At 52.2% G+C, this 21277-nt stretch overlaps 2 protein-coding genes across 3 annotated transcripts; both read right to left on the reverse strand.

Annotated features, from left to right (window-relative positions):
- Nucleotides 1-3525: 3525 nt before the first annotated feature.
- SDHAF1 (succinate dehydrogenase complex assembly factor 1) lies at nt 3526-4649 on the reverse strand. The gene has a single exon (XM_045441242.1). The coding sequence runs from the start codon at nt 4523-4525 to the stop codon at nt 4169-4171; it is 357 nt and encodes a 118-aa protein (XP_045297198.1). The 5' UTR covers nt 4526-4649; the 3' UTR covers nt 3526-4168.
- A 315-nt stretch (nt 4650-4964) lies between these two features.
- Nucleotides 4965-17624, reverse strand: LOC123578211 (IgGFc-binding protein-like). Of its 2 annotated transcripts, none has more exons than XM_045440921.1 (10): nt 17412-17624; nt 17151-17292; nt 16344-17026; nt 14639-15167; nt 13568-14169; nt 11421-11967; nt 10714-10913; nt 8147-8542; nt 5332-5621; nt 4965-5152 (listed from the first exon to the last, which is right to left on the reverse strand). In XM_045440921.1, exons 1-10 carry the CDS (start codon nt 17607-17609, stop codon nt 5104-5106), a joined length of 3636 nt encoding a protein of 1211 aa, XP_045296877.1. In that variant the 5' UTR covers nt 17610-17624; the 3' UTR covers nt 4965-5103. The 2 variants fall into 2 exon arrangements, with proteins under 2 accessions (XP_045296877.1, XP_045296879.1); XM_045440923.1 differs by having other exon boundaries at nt 4965-5197.
- Between the last annotated feature and the right edge of the window lie 3653 nt (nt 17625-21277).

Here is a 21277-nt window from a genome sequence, read left to right on the forward strand (position 1 = left end):
TTAAAAATTTTTTAATGTTCATTTATTTTTGAGAGACAGAGCACAAGCAGGGGAGGGGCAGAGAGAGAGGGAGACACGGAATCCAAAGCAGGCTCCAGGCTCTGAGCTGTCAGCACAGATCCCAACGTAGGGCTCGAACTCACAAACTGTGAGATCATGACCTGAGCCAAAGTCAGATGCTCAACCAACTGAGCCACACAGGTGCCCCAAAATTTATTTAAAAAATTTAAAATTCCCTAGTCCCTAATCACATTTCAAATGCTCAAGCCCCAGGTTGCTCCCAGTTATCATAATAGGTAGAGGGGGAAAGCGCAAAGGCCCAGAGATAGAAGTGTGTCTGGCATGTGGGAAGGCCAGTGTGTCTGGAACATGAGTGGTGGAGGAGGAGCGTGGGAGAAGGTGAAGTGAGAGAAGTGACAGGGCCAGATCAGGTGAGACCTTGTGGATCACAGAGAGGACTTCTGATGTGAGTTAGGCTGGGGACCACTGGAGTTTGTTTTCCCAACTTCAATTCTGATACTTTTTGAACTTGTACAAAAAGAAAAGGGACAGCATTACAAGTCCTCATGGGCTCATCACCAGCTCTAGTTATTATCAACTCAGGGCCAATCCTCCCAGGCACCCACTCCCCTCTCTCTAGATTACTTTGAAGCCAATTCTAGACATCATATCCTTTTACTCACGAGCAATTCATGGAGTACTGCCAGATCAGGATTGTTTTAAAATCAAATCACAATACTTTTACTGCTGTAAAGAAAACCCTAGTCATTCTTCCACATAATTCATATCCAGAATTGTCCGGTGCTGTATGAGGGAGGAAGCTGAGCAAGAGTGGTGGTAACACAAGATGCCTGGCTGGCTCAGTTGGTAGAGTGTGCGACTCTTGAGGGGTTATGAACTCGAGCCCCACATTGAGTGTAAAGACTACTCAAAAAATAAAGTCTTAAAAAAAAAAATAATTATGGTGGTAACTTGCTGGTGTGGCTAGTGGCTCCTCATCAGGTACTGTGAGTTTCCCACGCTTCCCTAAGGCCACACTAGGTCACTTCACGTGCCTGGTCACTGGCTCGGCCCCTTGGGACAGCTGAGTGTGTGACCCAAGACGAGAACATATTCTAGTGAACTGTCGTTCCCAATAGAATGGAGATCAGAATCTGTAAGGGGAACCAGATATTATTTCCCAAAAGCCACCTGTGTGGCTCAGTCGGTTAAGCATCTGACTTTGGCTCAGGTCACGATCTCATGGCTTGTGAGTTAGAGCCCTGCATCAGGCTCTATGCTGATAGCTCAGAGCCTAGAGTCTGCTTCAGATTCTGTCTCGCTCTCTCTCAAAAATAAACAATTAAAAAAATTTTTTAAAAGGTAAAAAATCCAGAAATTTAATTGTAATTGATTGCTACATCTGTGAAGCTACGCCTTTAAACTATGCATGAGATTTATAAAGTCTCAAAATAACAGGCTTTACTGTTTTCAAATCTGTTGTAAAAATGTGCCCTGTGTGTAAAGATCTCTGGTGCCCAAATGTAAATGATCATTGGCCTTTGTGTTCATGTAACTTTTTGTTTCAAATTACTGAAAAGTTTTAAGACTAGCACATCAAACTCCCATATACCCTTCACCCAGATTCACGGCTAACATTTTACCCCATGTGCTTCACCATTTACACTTTGGCTAGTATATTTATGTATGTGCATATATTTTGGAACATTTTGAAAGCACACTGTAGACATGATTGATACTCTTTACTCCTAAATACTTTGGTGTATAGTTCTTTTTAATTTTTTTTTTTTTTAATTTGAAAGAGAGCACAGCTGAGGAGAGGGGCAGAGGGAGAGAGAGAATCTTAAGCAGGCTCCATGATCAACATGGGCCCCCAACTTAGGGCCTGATCGCATGACCCTGGATCTGACCTGAGCTGAAGTCCAGAGTTGGACACTCAACCAACTCACCCAGGCACCCCTGGTGTATAGTTCTTAGGAACAAGAGCATTCTCTTACACTAGTGTAGTTATCAGAATCAGGAAATTTAGCCACTCCATTCAATTCTGTTATTAATCCACAATACATACTCCAAATTACTCCAAGCCCCGTTAAGTCCTTTATCGCAATTTTCTTAGACCAGGAGGTTCCTGTTTGACAGGGCTAAGGGATTGAGAAGTATTGACCCTGGGCCTTAGCAGAGTAAAAAAAAAACACGGCACAAATACAGAGAGTATCAACTATGTGTAAACATTGGCACACTCTGAGTCAAAGGCTTGGGGAGGTTTATTTGGGATATGATCCCAGGAGACAGGAGTTAGGGAGTGGGGAGAGTGAGACAGGCCAGGGGATATGCCAGAAAAGGTGCTCATGAAATGGTAACTGCTGTGGGCGACTGGGGCTCAGTCCCACAGGGGGCCTCTGAGGAACCTTGGGGAATAGACCTGCACTTGTCTCATCAGACAACAGGCAGGCTGGAGCACTCATCCAGTGACTGCTGTCCCCCCAGGCTAAGGATTGCTCCCAAGCGCATTAACCCACATTCTGTAACTCCCAGAAAGCCCTCATGCAAAGGAGCAGACACAGGAGCTCACAGCAGGAAGCCTCCTCTTCTTTAGCTCCACGTGGACTCAAGTAGGTGAGAGGGTCACAGAATTGGGACATCATCTGGTGCCACATCATGGATTTAATTCACTCTATTATAACTGCCACATGAGGAAGGCCCTATTATGATGCCCATTTCACAGATAAGGGTACTGAGGCACGAAGAGGTTAAATCACAGGTCCATGATCATATAATTAGTAGTACATGTTGGAGCTGGGATCCAAATGAAAGCATTCCAGTTCCAGAGTCCATGCTCTCAATCACCACTGACCTACAACTGCCTCCCTCACATCAGGCACTCCCCTCCCTCACTCCCTCTACCACACAGACTCTGTTCATCTGTAGTACCTGGGTAGAACATCTCCCCTCCTGACCCAGGTCACCCAGCCCCAGTGGGAACTTGCTCACTGCCTGCAGCCCTGCCAGAAGCTCCCATCCTGGAGCTTCTTAGCGCTCAAGATCTTGGATCCAGGAGTGAGCAAGAGGGAGAGGTGAGTGATGCGGGAGAGATGTAATGGACAGAGATATGGGAGGAGGTACGCCTGGGGCCTATGGGTCTACCTCTCCTCCCCAACACCTGGTCCTTGCTGACAAAAGTCCTAGCTTGTAGCTGAGGCTGGACTCTTCAGCCAGGTTTGAGGTCCCCAGTACTGCCTCAGGGGTTTCCAGGCAGGCCTCCTGACCTCCACCATTTTCTCTCTTACCTCCCTACCTTCTATTAAGGAGTCAACTGGGGTTTCTTTGGGGTCAAACCACGGTGGGTCAATGGATCTGCCCAGGGGCATGAACTAGGCTGCTTCAACCAATCTGCTAGTCCAGAAGGCTCCAGAGAACAGATAGCTCCCCATACCTCCCCCTCCCAGAGGGTCACTTCTTGGTTTGTGAGGGCCTTTAAAAAAAATCCCCAAATACATGAACTCTTTAAGACCACCAAGAGGGAAGTAATCACATCTCCAATTTTATTCCTTTTGTTCAACAGTCCTGGGAGGAGAAGGGCCCAGGAGTCAGGGTTTCCCCTCAGAACCATCAAGTATAGGTCTTGACGGGCTTCAGTTGATCAGATGGGGTAAGATAACCCAGCCCCTTCCCCACAGGTCCTAGTCTGCCACAATTAACGGGAAGAAAGTTTTCCAAAGGGGATTCGGGGCTTCTCACCATCCATCAGGGTATCTTCCCAAAATTCTCAGCAAAAAGTCTGCTCTTCTCAGAGTTAAATACAGGAGAGGGGAGCCAGAGGTAAATAGAAAGGTGTCTCTTTTTTCCGTCCGACGGCAGGTGTCTTGGTTCCCCATGCTTTAGGCTAAGGAGCTCTCAGCTTGACACAGTTCAGCCAGCCGCAACCAAGCCACTCCAAACCCTCATGAGAGTTCGACCCGTTATCATGGATCGTGCAAGGTCGGTCATCTCTCACCATCTATCACGGGGGTCGCTGGCACCCCACGTCGCTAGGAGGGCTCTCCGATTCCCCAATCCACTGAGCTGGTCTTAAGACCTTTCATGTTTCATCAGGCAGGTTCCCTAGTCCCCCCACACAGTCAGGCGGGCCCCCGGTTCCCCTGCGCTATCGGGTAAGCTCTTCGTCCTGTCACCGTCCATCGGGGGGTGTCTCCGGTGACCTCATTCCGTCAAGGGGATTCCTCGGACCATCGCCATTGTCAGGCTGCGTCCCTGGCGCCCCCGCGCCGCTGGACTCCTGGGTTGGACTCCGCTGACGCACGAACGCACCCATGGCAGTGGCGTGGCCCGACCGTAGCAGCTGCAGCTGGCGCCGCCCGCGGCGGTACAGGTACTCGATACGCAGCACGTCCGAGCGTGGCAGGCAAGCATGCTGCCGGAACTCGGCCCGCACCCGCGCCTCGGCGCCAGGCTTCCCGCGCCCGGCGCGCAGAAGCTCGCGGTACAAGCTCAGAATTTGCCTCTGCAGCCGGCTGGGCCGGCTCATGGCCGCAGCTGGGCCCAGGGCGCACACAGGTAATGCCCGAAGAACAGTGGCGCAGCAGCACCTTTGCGAGACACTGCAGTGCAAGGCAACAGGCACTTCCGGCCCGCGCGCTTCAAAACTTCCGCTTCCTGCCTTGGCTAGCTGGCGCCGTCGAGCCGGATTGGCTGTCGATGCAGTTACGTCACAATATTGTGGGTCAGGGGCGGACCTGCAGGTTCCCCAGCCTGCCCCAGAGGGAATCTGTGTCCTTGAGGGGAATGCAGTTCTGGGGACCCGAAGGAGGAGGGAGCTAGGTGCTCGGACTCAGGTTTTGGGTCAGAAGGGGACAGGGTCCCGACCTAACTCCTGAGTCTTGGGAAACGAGAACTATAGGTTGGGACCTTTTGTGTCCCCCAGGGCGCGGGGGCACTGGGAAGTAGAAGTTAAAGGCACAAGCAGGTTTTGGTCATAAATTATTTATTAAAACAATCTCAGGAAGGTCCGTGGGTTCCCATCCCCAGGGCAGGTGTGCGTCGAGGGGGTGGGGGGGTGGGGGTGGTGGACGAGTCCCAGCCCTGGGCACACGCTGAGGTACGGCGTCAGGCGGTGAAGTGTTGGGTCACGGCTGGAATAACAAGCTTCTCCGTGCTGTGGGAAGACCATCAGAGAGACGGTGGAACAAGCTTCTCCGTGCTGTGGGAAGACCATCAGAAAGAGGGTATGGGCTCCAAGTCCCCAAAGGCAGCCTGTGGCGCAGGGAGTTGCGCTGGTCGCGCCCTCTGCCGAGAGAAGTCAGGTCCCCGGGCAGGAGAAGGTAAAGTTCTCACCAGTTGTTGAAGCCCCGAACCCGGCACGCCTGGAACACGTCGACTAGGCTGGCATCCCGGAGTTCTCCTGGGAGTATCAGGTCGTCGGCTGCAATTCCGTTGTAGTTCCCGCAGGCTGCCCGGAGGCGTCCTCGTAGCGCGGGGGAGGCCCGTAGGGACACAGCCCCCTCGGGCCCCACCAGCACCCGCAGCACGGGGGACCGCTCGATAACAACTCGGGAGCCCTCAGCCCAGCGTACGACCACGCCCCTGCACACTTGCGCCGGGAGGCTGGCGGGTTGTCCATTCACCTGCAGAGAGGAGGCGAGTGAAGGGCGGGGATTAGGGCCCGAGTCCGGAGGCGGGGCTCTGAAACTACTGTGAATCCTGCCGGGTGTCTCTATCAAAATGGCATACCCAGGTCTTTGCTAGAGGAAAAAGGTCTGGTATTTGCTTTCAAATCCTCCAGCACGAACAAAGCAAAGAGTGGGAGGAAAAGATGAAAGCAAAAATGGCAAAACATTTGTAACTGTAACAGAGTTTCATGACACACCATTCTCTCTTCTTTTGTGATGCTTGAATTTTTCCATAATAAACTCTTTCCTAAAAGGGAGCTTTAGAGAACAAAGTCTCTAGAACCAGTTGCATTTCTCTCACCTGTGTCTTCATAATCTAATAACCGCTTACACATACTCTGTGCCAGGCACTATTCCAAGTGCTTTAATATTTGGTTATTTATTTTAGAAGATAAGGTATGACAGTATATTACATTATGTAATATAATTGATATTTTAATATACTGTCACCTAACTTAATTATGTAATTAATGATATTAAATTTATAAATGATACTAAATCCTCACCAACACTCTGACAGGGTAGATCAGTACTGTATGCCTAGGTGCCTCTTGCCTTTTACTGATTAGGAAACTGAGGCCCAGAGAAGTAACATAGCTTGCCCAGGTTCACATAGCTGGTAAGTGGCAGAGCCAATTTTGAACCAAAGGGGTGTGATTTCATGACCTGTGTTCTTGACCATTCTGTTTTATATATTGCCTCTCCATTAATAATATAAAAGTGACCGCAAGAGCAATCACAGTTTTTTTTTTAACGTTTACTTATTTTTGAGAGACAGAGACAGCATGAGCAGGGGAGGAGCAGAGAGAGGGAGACACAGAATCTGAAGCAGTCCCCAGGCTCTGACCTGTACACACAGAGCCTGACACAGGGCTCGAACTCATGAACTGTGAAATCATGACCTGAACCAAAGTAGGATGTTTAACTGACCGAGCCACCCAGGCACCTGCAATCACAGTTTAAAAAATTTTTGTTTATTTACTTTTTTAATGTTTATATTTGAGAGAGAGAGAGAGAGAGAGAGAGAGAGAGAGACCTGGGGAGGGGCAGAGAGGGAGGGAGAGAGAGAATCCCAAGCAGGCTCCATGCTGTCGGCGCAGAGCCCTACTTGGGGCTCAGTTCCACAAACTGTGAGATCATGACCTGAGCCGAAATCAAGAGTCAGATGCTTAACCAACTGAGCCACCCAGGTGCCCCTTAGGTTTATTTACTTTTAAGTACTCTGTACACTCAACATGGGGCTCAACTCACAACCCCAAGGTCAAGTCTTAAGCTCTTCCAACGGAGTCAGCCAGGCGCCCCAAGAGCTTCTATTTACTGAGCACTTCGTATATGCCACACACTCTGCATGAATCCTCACAGCTACCCTATGTGGTACTATTCTAATCACCACTTTTTGTGGTTGAGCTGGGTTGTGGCAGAATCCTAGCTGCTCTCTTGCTGGACCATCCTCCCACTCTTACCAGTAGCCTCCTTCTATTTCTCAACATGGGGTTTCAGGTTTGTTTCCCTCTTACTTATAAACAGTATCCATTTTGCCTGCCAGATTCCAGTTCTGCTGCTCTCTGGTTACCACCTGTCTTGGGGGAGCCAGGTGCTCTCCACTCTGGCCCCTCTCCCCACTGGATCTCCAACCTCTCCTTGTCTGGCTTCTTCCCATCAGCACTTAAACATCCCAGGGTTTTTCCCATCACAAAATCGTAATGGTAAACCAGTTTTAAAAGGCCTCTGCCTCTTCCTGGCTTATCTCTACTCTCACCTGTTTGACAAGGGCAGTTTGTATGTACAACTTGTCAAGAGAGCTATTCCTGCTGTCTCCATTCCCAAACCTGCAGTCCAGGAGCTTTCCCCCTGCTGTGATTTCTTAAGTCACTAACAACCTCCCTGGCCCTAAGTCCAAAGACATTTAGTGGGCTATTTTAAACTCAACAGTTCATTTTCACCACTGTTCCCCAAATATGCTCCCTCTGTTTTCCTGGCCTTGTTCCGTTCTCTTCCCAAGCTTAAAATCAGGTCTCAGCTCATTTGTCACCTTCTCCAGAAAGCCTTCACTGGTCTCCTAAACTGAGAGTATCTCCTCTGGGCTTCCACAGTCTACCTGTGCTTCTCCCATTCCAGCCCTGATCACCCTACCTGGGCTACCTGGGCTTCCCCTATTAGAGCTCTGAGGAGGAGGAGGAGTAGTAGTAGTAGTAGTAGTAGACTACTCAGTCAGTAGTTCCCAGGAGTTGAGCAGCACTTGAGTCAATGTGGGGGATCAGTGGGTCCTGAGAAGTCCAGGGTGAAGTTTATATAGGGTCTAGAGAGGGTCATGGGAGAGCATGACAAGGACATTTAGCCAACGGAGGTCAATGTGAGAGCACAGTGATGGGAGAGTTCTATGTTAAAAGGGTATGGCATGCCAATGAGGGATCAAAAGGCCCCAGAGATCAGTGCCAGATTATAAAAAAGTCTTGGCTTTTACTGAGGAAGTCCCTTACCCATATTTCCTGATTGGTTCCCACAGCTGCACAGCCATCCCTGAAGCCGATGATCACTCGTGGTTTGAGAGCAGTGCAGCTAGGACAGGGCAGGAAGTCAGCAATGACATGGAACCAGTCAGGATCCTGGGGCCTGGAACCCACCAATGTGGCTAGCTCATAGGCACAGGACATAACAGGAATGGGTGTGAGCCCACTGAAGCCATCAAAGGTGGTGAAGAGGCCCCCGGGCACTAGGCGACATGTAGCACCCTCCCTGGGCTCACACCACCGCACACCCCCATCCAGGATGCAGTCTGTGCCCTGTGGGCAGGAGAAGGGCTGGCACTGGAGGCCTTGACCATGCAAGCATATACAGCGTTCCTGGCAGCCAGGCAGGATCAGTGCCTCCCCAACCTGCAGAGAGAGAGAGACTCAAAATCAAATTCAAAAAACCATATCAACAAACAGCTAAGCACATGTATAAAACATATCATGAAGGACTAAGTTCCTTAATATATAAAGAGTTCCTAGAAATAAAAAAGAAAAAGACCAATAAGTCAATATAAAAACATGAACAAAGCTATTCAGAAAGTTAATAGAAAAAGAAATATGTTTCTTAGGCATTTGAAAAGATGCTCAACCTTCTAACAAGACAAATACAAATTAAAAATCCATTGAGCTGTTTTTCTCTGAGATGGGCAAAAATAAAAAAAGTTTGATGAATTTCTCCAATTGTCCCCCAAATATCTATTAACTGTTCTTTTTCAACTAGTATATAATCAAGCTTTGTGTACTGCGTTTGACTATTGTGGTTTTAAAGTCTGTTGCAATCTGGGACAATCCCTCTGCTTTTTTCACTGGTGTGTGAAAAACCTTAAGAGCTCTCTGCAAGTTCTGATGTGTGGCCAGTGTCAGTACTAGCGTGGAGAGGACATGCAATGGCAACTGTAGCAGCTCTTATGCCCTGTTCCTCCCAGTTGGGCATGTATTCATTCCTGGGGTTGGTTTGGGGTTTAAAGTTTATGTATTTATTTTGAGAGTGAGAGTGCAAGTGGGAAAGGGGCAGAGAGAGACAGAGACAGAGAGACAGAGAGAGAAGGAGAATCCCAAGCAGGCTCCACACCACCAGTGCAGAGCCTGATGTGGGGCCTGAACTCACGAACCGTGAGGTCATAACCTGAGCCAAAGTCAGAAGCTTCACTGACTGAGCCACCCAGGCACCACTAGGGTTTAACCAATCATTTTTTCGTATCTGGTGGCCTCGAATCTCCAAGACAACTATGTCAGTCATCCCCTGGGGGGCTTTTCTTTACCTCTGAATGGATTCAAGGAGCTGCAAAGCCTTGAAGAGGACGCTTTGCCTGCCGAGGGTCCATCCATCTGTGGTCTTCTGGTAACAGCCTTCCAGTTTCTTTGGGGAATTAGCCCCACTTTTCTGTCTGTGGAGTTTCTTAGGTGATATACCTACCCTCTGGCTTCAGCTCTGGGCGCATGCCCCAGGTCTGGCTAGTCAGAGACAAATCAGAGTACCCCATATCTCCTGGCCTCTCTGGTTTAGGGATGGGCAAGTGGGACAATAGGAGTCAGCACTGGGACTTCTGCTGGAACTACTGAGAGAGGGGTCTGTCCTTCCACTGAGATGGCTAAACTGTACACCATAAACTTGGAGAAGAAGGGGACCACCACTGCCCAACATGCAGAAGTGATTTGAAAATGAGGCTATGCATGTCTTCAAATATCCATTCTCCATTTCTTCCCCAGAATTAGAATTTTTGGCTGCATTCAGGGATACCCAGCTAAAGATACATCTTCCAGCCTCCTCTGCAGCCAGATGGGGTCCCTTCGTGAAGTTGTGGCCAATGGGATATGAACAGAAGTGATATGTGCTACTTTTGGGTTATGCCCTTAAAGAGCGGGGCCTGACCTCCCTGTCCCTTCTTTTTCCTGGCCAACTTGCTTGAATGAAGATGTGGTGGGGAGTAGATGATCACAATACTACAGGGGAGGTAGAACCACATGACAGAAGAAACCTGTGTCCCTGACTTGGATGAGCCAAGCTGGTTATTCTTGGACTGTTCATGAGAGAGAAATAAGCTTCTATCAAATTTAAGCCACTGTAATTTTGAGACTGTTATGGCATTTGGACCTAGAGCCTACTTGATATAGAAGCTATCATAGAAAAAGGAAAAGACAGGGATGAAAGACAGAAAGAAACTTGAGTTCTAGTGACATCATTTGAGTCCCTGAATCCAGCCATGCGTGAAAGCCTCAGATTTAAACAATTAAAGGTAGGTATGTTCCTTGTTGTATTTAAGATACTTGGCATCATTTTCTTCATTTACAATGGCAAATGCTGACTGATACAGTGTGGTCCAGGGAACTTTTTTTTTTTTCTTAAGTAGGCTTCATGCCCAGCACAGAGCCCAATGTGTGGCTCAAATCACGATCCCGAGATCAAGACTTGGGCTGAGATGAAGAGTCAGATGGTTAGCCAACTGAACCACCCAGGTGCCCCTGGGGAACATTTTATGACAAGATATGGGAAACTTTGCACCCACCCACCCATGCCTGGGGACCTCTCTTACAGGGATGTAGCGTCCTCTGTGAAAGCAGCCGCAGTGGTCCTGAGACACACAGTCTGTGCCGTCAAAAATGAATCCAGGGTCACACTCACAGCCCTCATAGCATTGGGTAGAACAGTGAGCAGGGCTGGTAGGCTGGACACAGCCCCCATCACAGGTCCGTGCACAGATGCTGTAGTGGCTCCGAGGCGGACAAGTCAGAGCTGCAGGTGGATGGCAAAGGCTGGTGCTTAGGACTCAAGTTTCCCTCTCCAATCCTATTGCCTCTTGCCCCAGTCAGGCTAGCTTCCCACTGCTTTAAAAAAAATTTTTTTTAAGACATTGATTTAGTTTTGAGAGACAGAAAGACAGAGTGTGAGTGGGGGAGGGGCAGAAAGCGAGGGAAACACAGAATCCGAAGCAGGCTCCAGGCTCTGAGCTGTCAGCACAGAACCCGATGTGGGGCTCAAACTCACAAACCATGAGATCATGACCTGAGCTGAAGTCAGATGCCTAACCGACTGAGCCGCCCAGGTGCCCCCCCACTGATATTTTTCAACTTCCACACCGTTGAAATTCCAGTTCTCTCTCCCTTGGATGCCCTTCCCCCCAACACTGCTTAGCCAATTCCATCTACATCAGGACTGCTCTGATCCCCATCGGGAGAAGGGGCTCTTCCTGCTGCCTTCAACCTGCCCCGGAGGCAACCCACACCCAGCCAGAGCACTCACGGCAAAGCTTGGGTCCCCTCCAAAGCTTCACAGGGATGCCAGCTTCCTGACAGGCGGCAGTATATGCTGTGAGGGCATCGCAGAGACCAAGGTCCTGACCATGGGTATGACATACGTCTTGCAGGCATATCCTGAGGAAAGCCTTGGGGCTGATATGGCCCAGGCAGTGGCCAAAGGGACCATCTGGTGCCTGTAGGAGTCTACACAGTTTGGGAGCATCGAAGATCTGGGCAAGTTGCGTGGGGCAGCTGATGCTAAAGCCAAGACTGGGCTGGGGCAGTGGGCAGGGGTTAGTGACCAGGCCCCTGGACCAGGATCTTGTGTCTAGAGGCACATCAAGGGAGCCAACTTGGTCACCAAAGGCCCCACAGAGCCCCACCAGCTGGCCGTGGAAGGTGGAAGGCACAGTTAGGCGCACCTGGCTGCCCCAGTCATACATGATATGCAGCCCACAGGCAGTGTGCACCACCACGTGGCGGCCCTCCAACGTGGCCCAGGCCCTGCCCCCCGGCAGTACCCAGGGCAGCCGGCAGTGTTCACCATCCACCTGGGGAGGAAGAAAGGGGTCAAGACTGAGGCTGAGAAGGTTGAGCCTGCTCCCACGCCTCCCAGTATCCTGGACATCCCTCCCAGCTGTGCCACAAATGAACTGTGAGAGTTGGGTGGAAAAGTTAGCCTCTCTGAACTTTAGTTTCTTTATTTGTAAAATGGGAGGATCAAAGTACCTACTTCCTAGGGCTGTTGGGAGAATTAAATAAATCAACAAAAAGTACTTAGAAAAATGCTCAGCATGTGGGAAGTGCTTAATGACCTAGGCCAAGATCACCTAAATTCCAGTCAACTCACATATGTGTGAGAAAGCTGGCTGAGTAAGTCACTGAGAATTTTTTTTTTTTTGAGCTTGTTATGCAGCATTAGCGGACTAATACAGTTGTTATGAAGATTAAATGAGATGGTACAAGTAGTGCTCAGAACAGTGCCTAGCACATAATTAGCACTAAATAGGTCCCAGGACCCTTCCTCTGGCCTTCTCTTCCTCATGAGGTCTCACCACACTTCTTTTTGAAGCTCTCTCTACTTCTGGCTGCCTAATCTCACCACACTCCTGCTTTCTCTGCTACTGTTTTGCCTAAGTTTTCATCCCCACCCATCCTAGAAGGCCCTAGTGATCTGGCCCCATCATTTCTCCAACCTCATTATCTCTTCCTCAACCCCTTACTCACTTACTTGCTCACTCACAAGCTACACTGACTTCCTCCTATTCCTCCAACACACCAGGCACCATCCCAGTTCCCTGACCTTCGCACTTTGTGTTCCCTCTGCCTGGTTTGCTCCTTCCCAGATGTTCACATGGACCCCTCCCTTACCTCCTTCAGATCAGTGACTCAAATGTTACTTTGTCAGTAGAGTCTTCCTCATCACCTTATTCAAAATCCTAAACCTCTTTACACTGTTTCTGTACTCTCTCTTCCTTGTTTTATTTTTCTTTATAGTTTTCTTTTTCTTTTTTTCTTTTTTTTTTTTTTTTGAGAGAGAGAGAGTCAGAGACAGCATGAGGTGGGGCTGGGGCGGGGGGAAGAGGGGGGCAGAGAAGGAGGGAGAGAGTAAGAATCCCAAGCAGGCTCTGGCACTGCCAGTAGTGGAGCCCAATGCGGGGCTCATACCAACCAACTATGAGATCATGACCTGAGCTGAAACCAGAGTTGGACGCTTAACCCACTGACCCACCCAGGTGCCCCTATTTTTCGTTACAGTTCTAAACTCATCATCGGATGTACCACCTATTTTACTTATTTATATACTTATCATCTGTTTCCCTGGAGGAATGTGAGCTCTCCCAGGACTTAGTCATCATCAAATCCTCCGGCCTTTCCTGGACCACCGAGAGACCCTCCAAACAATTTACTGAAATAATCCTGAATAACTAATTTTATTCAATCCTGGGTAGTAGGTGATAATGCATATCTAACAGCTACCCTTTAGTGAGCCATTACTGTGTCCCACGCAATGCTTCCACCTTGTCACATATTTGCACCATCTCTTAAGTCTTAAGGGACAGCCACGCCCACGTTACATATGGTGGGGGAAACAGAGGAACCTCCAGGAGGAAGAGGGTGGGGTGTGGGCGCGGTCCAGTGAACCCCTACCGTGATGAAGCCGACAACTGCGCGGTCTAGCTGCAGGTGGTGCCCGGAGAGGTTGAGGTGCAGACTGAGTAGCCCGGCCCCATCGCGGGCCACGTCCAGGCTGAAGGAACAGGGACCCCGGCTTGGGGCGCGGGCGAGCACTTGCAGGCAGCTCTCGGGAGAGAAAGGCGCGGGCGGGGGCAGCGTGTGCGTGCGGCCGTCGAAGGCGAGCACGTGCGCGGTCCCGGCGAGGGCGCAGCTGCCTCGGCCGTCGGGCAGGCAGCGGCGCACGCCCCCGCGCAGGCCGCACACTCGCCCGCGCCCGCACGGCCGCGGCGCGCACGTCACCACGCCGCCCGGGCGGCAGCGGCAGCGGCGTGCGCAGCCTGGCCCCGGGTACCAGACGGCTCCTAGAGCTCTGTAGCGGCCAGCGCGAAAGCAGCCGCACTTGGCCGCAGGCACGCAGGCGGCGCCGCTTAGCAAGAAGCCCGTGTCGCACACGCAGCCCTCACAGCAGCGGCTCCCGCAGGCGCCGCGGCCAGAGCGGCTCTCGCTGCCCGCGCACGTGGCTGGGCAGCACGGGCCGCACAGCTCATAGTGCGAGTGCGGCGGGCACCGTAACGCTGGGGAGACCCGCGGGGTGCGAGGGCCAGAGCGAAATGAAAGAGATGGAGAGACGCGGGAAAGAAATAGCGGGGGACAGAGAAAGGGGTAGGCCGGGAGAAAGAAACGGACGGGAAGACAGACGGAGGGAAGATAGAGGGTGGGGGTGAGTGGAAGAGCAACATGGAGGGGAGAGAGGACGAGGAACGGAAAGTGGGAACACCAGGTAGAGATAGTGAGGCGCAGAAAGAGAGACACAGAGGCACGGGAGAGACAGAAAAAGAGACGGACACAAAAGACAGGAAGATCTCGTTAATGAAACTGCTGCCCCATCCAGGTCTAACTCTTCTTCAAGTCCCACCCTTCTTCACCTGGCTCCACCCACCCAGGCCTGAACTTCATTGGTCCTCCTGCGTCCGTCCCTTGGTGTCCCAAACCCCAGCTCTTAGGAGCTTCACCCACTGTGTATGCCAAGCCCCGCACACTCACGACAGAAGTCAGGCGTCCTCCACGGCCGCAGGTGCACATCCAGAGCCTGACAGGCGACAGTGAAGGCGGCCAGGGCTCGGCAGACGATGGGACGGGCTCCGTGGTGGCGGCACACGTCGTCCAGGCAGTTGTCCAGGAATGGGAGTGGGTCCAGCGCAGCGTAGCATGGCCCCAAGGGACCCTCGGCCCCCGCCAGCAGCCCGCAGTACGCGTCTCCAGCGAATCGAGTGCGCGTGGACACTGGACACTGATTGTGGCAGAGGGGCCCGCAGACTGGGCCACAGCCTGGCACTTCTGCCACCTTCCAGATGTCGGGCAACGGCACCGTGGGGCTGCTCGGGCCTCTTTGGGCACAGAGTCCACACAGGTAGGGTCCGTAGGGCCTCGGCAGCGTTACACGTGCCAGGCTGTCCCAGTCGTAGGTGAGTGAGAGGCCGAAGTCCGTGTCTACACAGAGCTGGCGGCCTTGGTAGTAGGCACGAAGGCAGTGGCCGTGAAAGAAGGGCAGCGATTCCAGAATTCCGTCCACCTACAAGGGAGGGCATGCAGGTATCAGCAGGGGAAGGATGTAGTGGCTGTCGCAGAAGTTCTTGGAAATGCCAATGAAGGATCAGAGAAGGATCAAGGGGAACATCGGTTAACCAGGGTAGTCATTAGGAATCGCAAGGAGATTCAATGGAACGTCAGTAGAGGCTAAATGAAGGGTGAATTAAAGGATCCCACGGATGGGTGAGTGTGTCAGTGGTAGAGATTAGATGATTAGAGTTAATGAGGGGGTGGAGTCAGAAGGTGAGTCAATGAATTAATGCTACAGTCTCAGGAAGGCTTAAAGAGTGAGACTCAGTCAAAGACAGGCTCAATTGGGTATTAGAAAGCCCTGAGAATTCAGTGGAGGAATCCATATCAATAGGAAGCTCAATGGGAGAATTGGAATGGCTTGGGAACTCAATGGAAAAATCCACAGAGATGTAAATGGCATTAATGGGCCAGTGAGTGAATCACTAGGAAGGTCAACAAATAGCTCAGTACAGATCTATGGGGTGTGGGGTGAGGTCAAGAGGACAGTAAATAGGGTTAATGGGGCAAATCAATATAACTGTAGTAGGACCAGTGGGGGAGGGGCAATGAATGGGTTCGTGGGATTTTCAGTGGGAGAAAAATGGAGGGTCGGGCGCCTGGGTGGCTCAGTCAGTTAAGCGTCGGACTTCAGCTTTGGCTCAGATCATGATCTCATGGTTTGTGAGTTTGAGCCCTACCTCGGGCTATGTGCAGACAGCTCAGAGCCCAGAGCTTGCTTTGGATTCTGTGTCTCCCCCTCTCTCTCTGCCCCTCGCCAGCTTGCACTCTCTCAAAAATAAATAAACATTAAAAGAAAAAAGAAAGAAAGAAAGAAAAAAAGAGGGCCAATGGGGAAGTCAAGGCTGAGTCTATGGGTTAAAGGGGAGTCAACTGAGGACTCAGTGGAAGGTTAATGGGAGAATAATAGGAGACTCAAGGGTAGAAGTCTCAAATAGAAAGTTTGTGGGAAGGGATCAACAGGCAAGTCAATGAATGGGCCACTAGGAAATTGGAGTAGACATCTCTGAGAACCAGTGAGAGAGTTGATAAAGGGGGTATCAGCAGGAAAAGAGCGGTCTACAGGTTACCTGTGGGTAATGGGCATGGTGAGGGACAGTAGGTACGTATGGAGCCTTTGAAAACTCACCCGGATGTGGTTGAGATCTTCTGGACTCAGGTCCAGCCTCAGGCCACAGGCTAAGAGGGTCAGGGCCTTGGCCCAGCCACGTGGCCGCAGCAGTGGGGTCAAATCCAGGCTGAAGGGCTCAAGGTCGGCATGGGCTGTGTCACAGAGACCCGCCAGGCGATAGACACAGGAGCCAGGGAATTCGTAGTGAGCTCCTCCAAATGTGTGGAAGTAGAAGTCTCCAGAGGCAGTGCACACCAGTGGCTTCTCCAGGACAGTGGGACTGGGTGAGGACTGGGCTGACAGGCAGTGGTACCAGCCACCCGTGAAGGCCTTGCAGTGACCGTGGCACTTGTCAGGCCAACACTGGGGAAGTTTGCTCACCAGGGCCCCAAGGGTTGGGCAGTGGCAGTGCCAAGTACAGTTGTCTGTCCAGAAAGTACGGCCTTGGTGCAGGAAGCAGGAGCAGTGTGCAGGGGGCATGCACTGGCCGTCCTGCAGCAGGTAGCCAGGCAGGCACTGGCAGGTAGGAGCACAGGGGTGGCTACAGTGCTCTGGGGCTGAGGGGTTGGCACACGTGGCTGGACATGCAGACCCACAGGGAACAAAGCGGGAGTTTTCTGGGCACTGGGGACTGGGACTGGGGAGCAATGGTGGGGAAACCAGCGGTGGGGCCACAGAGCTAGGGGCAGGGGCCAAGGTGGCTGTGGGGGAGAGAGAAGATCAAGGACCTATGAGTCCCAGGAGTCTGGGTCACCAGTCCCCTCCTTCCCAGGATGCAGGAGTCATGCCCCAATCTCTGGCCCCTGAGACTATAGTGCTGGGCACCTTGCAATCGACAGCCTAGGACTCCATCTGTGATGCCACAGACCTCCTCCGTAGGGCAGCTGAAGGGGACACAGGCCACACCTTCCCCTAGGTGGCAGGTACAGGAGGAGGAGCAATTCTTGATGAGGATAGTCTGGCCAGGCTGTGGAGGAAGGGAGAGATGGTGAAAGGTGAGGTGGTATTGAAGGGAAGGTGTAGCCAAAGGTTCTGAAATGAGAGGATCCAAATAAACCTCTAACAAGGGCCCAAGAGGATGCTCACAGGGAAGTACAGGCCATTGTGGAAGCAAGAACAGTGGTCCACAGGGACGCAGTCACCCTTGGCGGGGAAGAATCCATCATCGCACTCGCAGCCCTCAGCGCAGGGAGTGGGGAGCTGTACTACCTCCTGAACACCTGCACAGGCCGCGGGACAGGGGTTCACACACAGGCTGTAGTGGCTGTGTGGGGGGCACCGCATGGCTGTGGAGAGGTGGCTTGTCAGACTCAGGCAAGCCAGGGGCCTGCCCTCCGCTTCCCCGGCACCCTCAGATTGCATCGTTCCCGGAAGACCTCCCCTTAGATTAATCCTAACAGCAGTAACAACCGGCAGTGATTGAACAGTGTCTGCGCACTATGCAGTGTGCTAGCTACTTAAGTGCATCCTAGATATGACTAATGTGGCTTCCCTGCTCTTTGTCTTTTAGGGGGTCTTTCCCCGGCAATCCCAGCCCCTGTTGAAAGGGTTGACCATTACTTGAACCACCAAGTGATCCCACCTCCTATGCTGCTTGTTTGGGTCCATAAGGAACCTGTCAGTGGATTCTAGTGGTGGAGGTCTTTTCTTGGCCTCTCTGCCCTTCTGACAATAATAACTTCCGCTTGCTTTTTGGCAACTATCCATCCTTACTTTCAACATGTGGACTGAGGTGATTCCACATCCACGTTCCAGGGTTGTGTACAGAACCCCAGGGCTGGCTAATCAGATTATTCTTCCCTCCTCTGGTTCACAATAATTGGACAGGCGAAGCCTTGGGTGGCGAGCCTGGGACTTTAGCTGGGGTCACTGGGAAAAGGATGTTACATTTTTGCAAAGGCATTGAAGCTGGTAGAATTGTCAGCTTGAAGTTGCCAAAGCCTTGCGGCTACCACAAGAGGAGAATCTACTTGAGAATAAAGCTAACAGAGAGAGAATGGAAGGGAAGAAGATGGACAGGGAGAAAAATGGACTTTTTAAATCTGCAGTTGAAAATTCTTAATCTAGCTAAGACTGAAGATAGAAACACCCTCAGTCTTTGCAGTTATATGTGCTCCAAATCATTTATTCTTTCTCCCCTCAGTTTGAGTGAGGATTCTGACATCGCTATTAAGAGTCCTGCTGGATATAGTGGCCACATTGTGTACCCATGACTGGCTGGTTGGGTCAGGGCTGGATAAATGACCCTGACAGACAGAGGTGAGGGTGGCCATTGGTCTGTAAGTTAAGAGCAAGCCAAACATTCCCTCCAAGAACTTTTGAACCTGGAGGCAGAAAGAGAGAGACACTGACACCAAAATGATAAATTAAGGTGGGGCCAAGAGTCCATGAGGATCATGGAGGATACACGTGGACATAGAAACGTGAAGTTGATGAGAACCTGTTAAGTGAACAAATATTCAGATGCCAGCTAAGTCATTTTCTAGGTGGGTGATACTGAGCAAGTTCCTTAACCACCTATGCCTTGGTTTCCCTCATCCATAAAATGTACTTGCCTGATGGGGCTGTTGGGAGAATTGAGGGCTTAGCACCCAACGTGTATTCAGTAAGGTCAGCTGTTCTTTTCATGTTATTACTGGAACTATTTTTACATTATTGTTGGAGAGACACTATAGCATAGGGGTTGAGAGAGAGGGTTCTGGAGCCAGGTGGAAAGGCCAGTTCTGCCCCCTACTGGCTGTGAGATCTGGGGGGATTCTCTGTGCCTCAGTGTCCTCAACTACAGGAGGCAGACGATGATCCCATCTCCTAGAACAGTTCTAAGATGGAGTGGGCTGACTTCAAGCACCGCAATACAGCTTCTCAGACCTAGTCTTGCATCCGGGTCTCCTGGAGGGCTTGTTAAAACAGGTTGGTGGCTCCCACTCCAGAGTTTCTGATTAAGTCTGGGGCAGGGCAAGACTTTGCATTGTAAACAAGCCCTGAGTATTGCATTGTAAACAAGCCCTGTAAACAAGCTGATGCTGCTGGTCCAGGGACTAGGAGTTTAACGCAGCGCCTGATATTGAATGAGTGCTCTGTAAACGTTACCTAAGGGATAAAATCAAATCTGTTTTCCCAACCACACTGTGCGTGGGACTCTGTCCTGTTTGGTGCTGTATCCTTAAAATAGGCCGACACATAGTAGGTCCTCAACTAACACCTGCGTTATGACTGAAGACCAGACCAGTCTCCCGCCTCGGGACCCCACCCCGCGGGGGCGGCTCGTAAAGCCCTCTGGCAGGGGACATACGGCAAAGGCTGGGAGCCCTCCAGGGCCGCATATCCGCACCAGCCGTCTGGCAGGCAGCCACGTAGGCTTGCAGGCAGGCACAGAGCACTTTGTGGTTCCCGCGGGCGCGGCCCACGTCGGCCACGCAGGCCTGGTAGAAGGGCTCCGGCGGCAGGAATGCGTGGCAGGGTGCCAGGGGGCCGCTGGGCTCGCGCAGGAGGTCGCAAGCGCCACGCCACGCTGCACCCGCGTCCTCGGTGGCCGGGAGGCAGCCCGAACCCGGGCAGGGACGCGGCGCGGCGCAGGGCCCGGGCCTTGGCAGCTGCAGGTCATCCGTCGCGTTGCCGTTGAAGTTGCCGCAGAGGCCGCGTGTGAGGCCGCGGTAGGCCGCAGGCAGCTCCACGCTCAGGTGGCAGCAGAGCCCGAAAAGCAGGCGCGGGCCTCCACGCACCGCGAGCACCACAGATGCGCCGCGCGCGAAGGCGCGCACCCTGCCCCCGCTCAGCGCGAAAGGCAGGCAGCGCCGCACGCCGTCCACCTGCGGGCAGGGGTGGGGCAGCCTAGAGTCAGGGGGGAGGTCCGGGTCCGGAAGAACTGGGAGAAGACTAGTGGGGAGGAGTAGTGCGGGCAGTGGGTGCGCCAGAACAGGGGAAGAGTGGGCAGGGACTGCTGGAGTGTGAAGAAGGACATGGGGTGAAGGAGAGGGGTCAAGGGGCAGGGCGTTCAAGGCAGTGCTTGGGTGTGGGTATAGTGGGAAGGTGTGGGGGAACCTGGAGAGGGGAAGGAGAGTGAGGGGAGGGAGAGTGGTGAAGTGGGCCTGGAGTGCAGGGACAGAGGGGAAATTCCTTACTCAGGGACCGAAGAGAGATCTGAGGGCATCTGTGGACCTGGGGGTTGGGGCAGTAGAGCTGGGGAAGAAGAGGGAGGGGATGTGGAGACAGGAGGAGGAGGAGGAGGAGAGAGGAAGAGGGACCACTTTGGAGAGAAAAAGAGTGGGAAAGCTGGAGAGGAAGGGCAGTGGTGAGGTAGGGGCACCAGAGAGGGGGTTTGGGCAGCCTGGAGCAGGGGTCAGGGAAGGCTAGGTGGGCGTTGGTAGGAGGTAATGGCAGACGTGGAGCCTGAGAGGGCGCATGGAGATCCAGGTGGAGGAGGAAAAAAGGCAGAGAGGAGAGATGAAGACCCTGGCGTGGGAGAGAGGGACAGGTAGGGTGTAGGTACGGGTGGTAGACAGAGAAAGAGGCGAGGGAAGATGGAGAGACAGCCTGAGCAGCATGGAACAGGGATGTGCAGACCCAGCTACTGAGAGAGGGATTGAAAGGGGAAGGGGCAGAGAGGGGGAGGAAGCAGAGAAGGGAGAAGGAGGAGATTATCGGAAATGAGGTTGTTGGAGAGAGGAGAAAATCGGAAGGCGATACTCAGAGATCCCACCGGGCAGAACAGAGACTGCCAGGCAGCTGAAAGGAGGCGGGTGACGGGGGGGGGGGTGGGGGGGGGTGGGGGCTCACCGTGATGTATCCCCAGTCCTCGCAGTCTAGGCCGAAGCGGTGGCCATGCGCGCGGAGCAGCACGCGGCAGAGTTTGGGCATCCGTGGACCTGTCTCCAGCACCACCTCGAAGGGCCTCCCACCCCGAAGTCGACCCGTGCCCGTGCCTACCAATGAATAGGTGCAGGCGCCCGGGA

The sequence above is a fragment of the Leopardus geoffroyi genome, chromosome E2 (assembly GCF_018350155.1).
Source record: "Leopardus geoffroyi isolate Oge1 chromosome E2, O.geoffroyi_Oge1_pat1.0, whole genome shotgun sequence".
NCBI lineage: Eukaryota > Metazoa > Chordata > Mammalia > Carnivora > Felidae > Leopardus > Leopardus geoffroyi.

Excerpts from the sequence above, each read along its gene's own strand:
- SDHAF1 (XM_045441242.1), bottom strand. The coding sequence starts at position 4,525 with ATGAGCCGGCCCAGCCGGCTGCAGAGGCAAATTCTGAGCTTGTACCGC.
- LOC123578211 (XM_045440921.1), bottom strand. The coding sequence starts at position 17,609 with ATGCGGTGCCCCCCACACAGCCACTACAGCCTGTGTGTGAACCCCTGT. Across the intron at positions 15,168-16,343 it reads AAGATCTCAACCACATCCGG|GTGGACGGAATTCTGGAATC; the intron begins GTGAGTTTTCAA and ends CCTCCCTTGTAG. Across the intron at positions 5,622-8,146 it reads GAACCAATCAGGAAATATGG|GTGAATGGACAACCCGCCAG; the intron begins GTAAGGGACTTC and ends TCCTCTCTGCAG.